The sequence below is a fragment of the Henckelia pumila genome, chromosome 2, assembly GCF_033568475.1.
Source record: "Henckelia pumila isolate YLH828 chromosome 2, ASM3356847v2, whole genome shotgun sequence".
NCBI classification, from domain to species: Eukaryota; Viridiplantae; Streptophyta; class Magnoliopsida; order Lamiales; family Gesneriaceae; genus Henckelia; species Henckelia pumila.
In genome coordinates, this window is record NC_133121.1 from 88,446,495 (window position 1) to 88,450,698 (window position 4,204).

At 41.5% G+C, this 4,204-nt stretch overlaps 1 protein-coding gene across 1 annotated transcript; it reads right to left on the reverse strand.

Moving 5' to 3' along the window:
- Positions 1–1,175: 1,175 nt before the first annotated feature.
- On the reverse strand, positions 1,176–1,934 carry LOC140877871 (uncharacterized). The gene has a single exon (XM_073281464.1). It carries the CDS (start codon positions 1,932–1,934, stop codon positions 1,176–1,178), a length of 759 nt encoding a protein of 252 aa, XP_073137565.1.
- Between the last annotated feature and the right edge of the window lie 2,270 nt (positions 1,935–4,204).

Sequence of the window (4,204 nt, forward strand, 5' to 3'; positions counted from 1 at the left end):
TTCTGTCCGTGCACCTTCAATGTTTGACCTATTGAAACCATTCCTACCTCCCTCTTCTTCTTCTTTGAATCAATCCTTACCTCATTCACATAGCACAACCGAGCTGATTTCTGATCACCCCGAACAACCCCCACTTCTCTTCCACTTGGGAACTTCAACTTCTGATGATAGGTAGATGCCACGGATCGGAAATCACTCAGGGCAGGGCGCCCCAATATTCCATTGAAAGAGGATGGTGCCTCCACCACGGTGAAGCAAGCCATTTTGGTTACTCTCTGCTCTCCACTCCCAAGAGACAAGGGGAGCACTATCTGTCCCAATGGTTGCAGAGCATGACCCGTGAACCCATACAACTCTGTGGTGATTGGATCCAATTCAAATCCTTCCAATTTCATTTGGTCCAGAGTTTCTTTAAAGATAATGTTTACTGAGCTCCCAGTATCCACAAAGATACGAGCCACGTCATAATTGGCTATGGTCAAGGTGACCAGTAGGGGATCATTATGAGGTAGCACCACATCCTTTAAATCTTCCCTTCCGAAACTGATGTTCGGGTCAGTGGGACAGCTGAGCTGAGAACTTACCTCAAAATTTTCCAACCTACGCCCATGAGCTTTGCGGGCCCTTCCCGAATCTCCATCCGTACTACCCCCGGAGATCATATGGATAACACCCCGATTGGGATGATTTGCAATCTGCTGCACCCTATCTCCTTGACCGTTTGGAGGAGCTCTTCCCTGATGATCACCTTGATTCTCTCTATCTTCATTCCTTTGATTCCTCCATTGGGGAGCTCGGCCTTGGCGAGGAGGATTTGCTCTTCGAGTCAGCTCAGCTCTGATTCGAGGGTCATCATACATGATCCTTTGAACCTCCTCACCTAGCCTCTGACAATCATTGGTGATATGCCCATACTCCTGATGAAAATCGCAAAACTTGTCAGATGGCGGTAACCGCGGGCCTTTCTCAGCATTGCGGGGCCTCACAAGTGCTCGCCTATCCTCACATACTTGCATTGCCTTCTCCAAGCTCACCGATAAGGGTACATAGGGGTAGGGTCCTTTGGCCTTGTTCATCTCTTCTGCCACCCTCTTCCTTCCTCCTTCTGTCTTCCCCTCGGCCTTTGCTCCCACCTTGGCACTGGGCTTACTCCCAGACGTTCCTTCCTGTCTCCTCTACCTCTGTGCATCCTCCAAATTCACGTACTTCTCAGCTCTACTAAGGAGCTCATCATAAGTCAAAGGAGGCTTCTTGACTAAGGATCTGAAAAACTCCCCTCCTCTCAACCCTTGAGTGAAAGATTTGACCAAGGTGTCAGCAGTCGCAGCAGGTACTTCCAGAGCTGCTGTATTGAAGCGCTGAACATACTCCCGCAACGATTCCACCTCAGATTGCTTCATATTGAACAAACTGAGAGAAGTCTTCAAATATTTCTTGCTACTCGCATATTGGTGTAGAAAAGCTGAGCTGAAGTCATTGAAACTCTGAATACTACCAGGCTGTAAAAGGTTGAACCATTGCTGGGCTGACCTTACCAAAGTAGTGAGGAAGACCCGACATTTAATTGCATCTGAATATCTATGCAACAAGGCTGCATTTTCAAATCTCCCCAAATGTTCCTCCAAATCTGAGCTCCCGTCATATTCCCCTAAAGTAGGCTGCTTAAAATTTGCAGGGAGTTCCTCATCTAGAATAGCCCGAGCAAAAGGACTTTCCCTTTGTATAGGCCCAGGCCGACCTCCTACTTGCCGACCTAGTCTCCTAATCTCTTCCCACACCGCATCCATTGGGTTTGGCTGACCCACGGGAGGAGGTGGTGGATTGTGACCCATGGCCGCTTGCACCGTTTGAGTGATGAACTGGCTGAGCTGATCTACAGTCATATCCGCCACATTTCCTCTTCCCCTTCCTCTTCCTCTTCCTCTTCCTGCCATATCTACGTCTTAGCTCGATTTTCCCACAGACGGCGCCAATTGATATACCTCAATAAAGTGATCTCCTTGGATGAGCTGAAGAAACTCCTCCAAATAAGAGATGAACTGCTGCTGACCTGAAACCACTAACAAGAATGTTAAGGGGAGCCGAAAGGTGTTCCGGCGTATCCCCTCCGACGCTCAAGTCAGATGCTAGGATAGCGAAAATATAGAGAGTGGTGTGTGCACACGAGTGAAGAATTAGGATGAAAATAATGAAAATGAACCTAATATTTATAGGAGAAAGCTCCGTAATTTTCGCTTACCTCCCTTATTAAGAACCCGAGAATCATGGGATCACGATCCCGAATATCTAGGCTGAGATCTCGCCCAAATCTTATCTCAAACACTGATCCTAACATCCTAGCTAGTTCATCGAGGTTGCCGAACAAATTCACCCAACTAACTCCTTATTGTCATCAGGGCTGAGCTGAGCTCCCAGACACCTGCGCTGAGCTCCCGAGACCGAGCTCCCGACCCGAGCTGGCAATTATGGTGGTGGAGCTTGGCCGAGCTCCCGAGCTCCCGAGGTCGAGCTCCCGACCAGAACTGGAAGTTAAGGTGGTGGAGCTTGGCCGATCTCCCGAGTTCCCGAGCTGAGATCCTGAACTCTCTCTGATAAATTAGGGATGTTCTTTTTACCTTAGGGTCATCTATGAGCTGAGGTGATTTCCTCCTGGGGATATCAGTTCTCTTATGGTGTCCAACACTATATGCCCACTTTATGCCCACCATGTACAATTGATGAGTTGACCGGTACAATAGATGAATTGGCTTGTACATGGTGGGCATGAAGTGAACATATAGTGTTGGGCACCATAAAAGAACTATATATATATATATATATATATATATATATATATATATATATATATATATATATATATAAGCACAATCATATATTGATGTTTATTTATATTAATAGAATTCTTTGTTCATGATCTTCTTATTCAATATGATCTCATATTCATAAGTGGTTTATGTAATCGAATTTTAGGATTATATAAATTCTTTTTTTTTATTGAGAATTCCTAAAGTAATACTAAATTATACCAGTGAAACAAACATATTAATTTATAAATGCATTTCAAAATTTATATAATTTATATCTATAATAGATAAAATTAATTTTTTTAGATATAATCAATTACAATAAGACATTTTTTTGGATAGAAAAAAAAGAGCCGACAAACAGAAGTAGATTTCAGGTAGTATGGATAAATATTTTAGCAATAACAATAATACAATAGTGTGGGAAAAATAATTCTAGGCTTTATATATGGATTGTGAAACGAGAAAATGAACACAACAATAATGTTAAAAAAATTTATTCATCTGTAAATGACAATGACGATAAAAAGTTATAATTCAATCTTCTATTATAAACAAGTTGTGAAACGTCCCGTACTATATATATTTTTTAAAATAGTGATACTACATATACGCCCATACATATATGTATTTATACTTAAAATAGTTTTTTTCATAAAATATAATACATAATATATTCGTTTGCATGCAATTAATTTAAATACTCAAACATAACTAAAATCTCATGCATGCAAGTTTTAAAACATAAATATAAAAATCATAATCCATCGTCAAAAACCATGCATACACCTAAAATCTCAAAACCATGCAAAACAGTGAAAATAGTAATCATGTACGGAAATAAAACAGTGTATAAAAATCCCATAATATATCGTATCATAACGTGCAATGGTCACGGGTGCTAGCTGTCATGGATACTCAGATGTCCTCACCAACAGTAGGGACCACATCTTCAACTATAATATCATTCTCACATGCGCACCATTTAAATCTAATGAGCCTAGAGGCTCAGCATGTTCTATTTAGTACTAACAAATACCATATAATAAGATTGCATGTAAGCACGTATCATAATAAAAATATCTTGAGGTGTCTTATTTATGCATGATCGTAAAAACATATGCGTAATGCTGAGTCATAAACATAATCATAATCATAATCATAATCTTAGTACGTAACATAAATACGACATGTCATAATCGTAAAATCATCAGTACGAGTCATATCAATGATGTTTCACCGTAAACATAAGTGATTGATCAATCTAGAAACCAACGTATACGGCAGCAAGGTTCACCAGCCCTTACCTCTGGATTCCCTTCGCCTCTGTGCTGCCACTTCACCAGCCCTTACCGCTGGATCCATGAGCCATGAACATAAGTGGAGAGGTCATCGGGCCC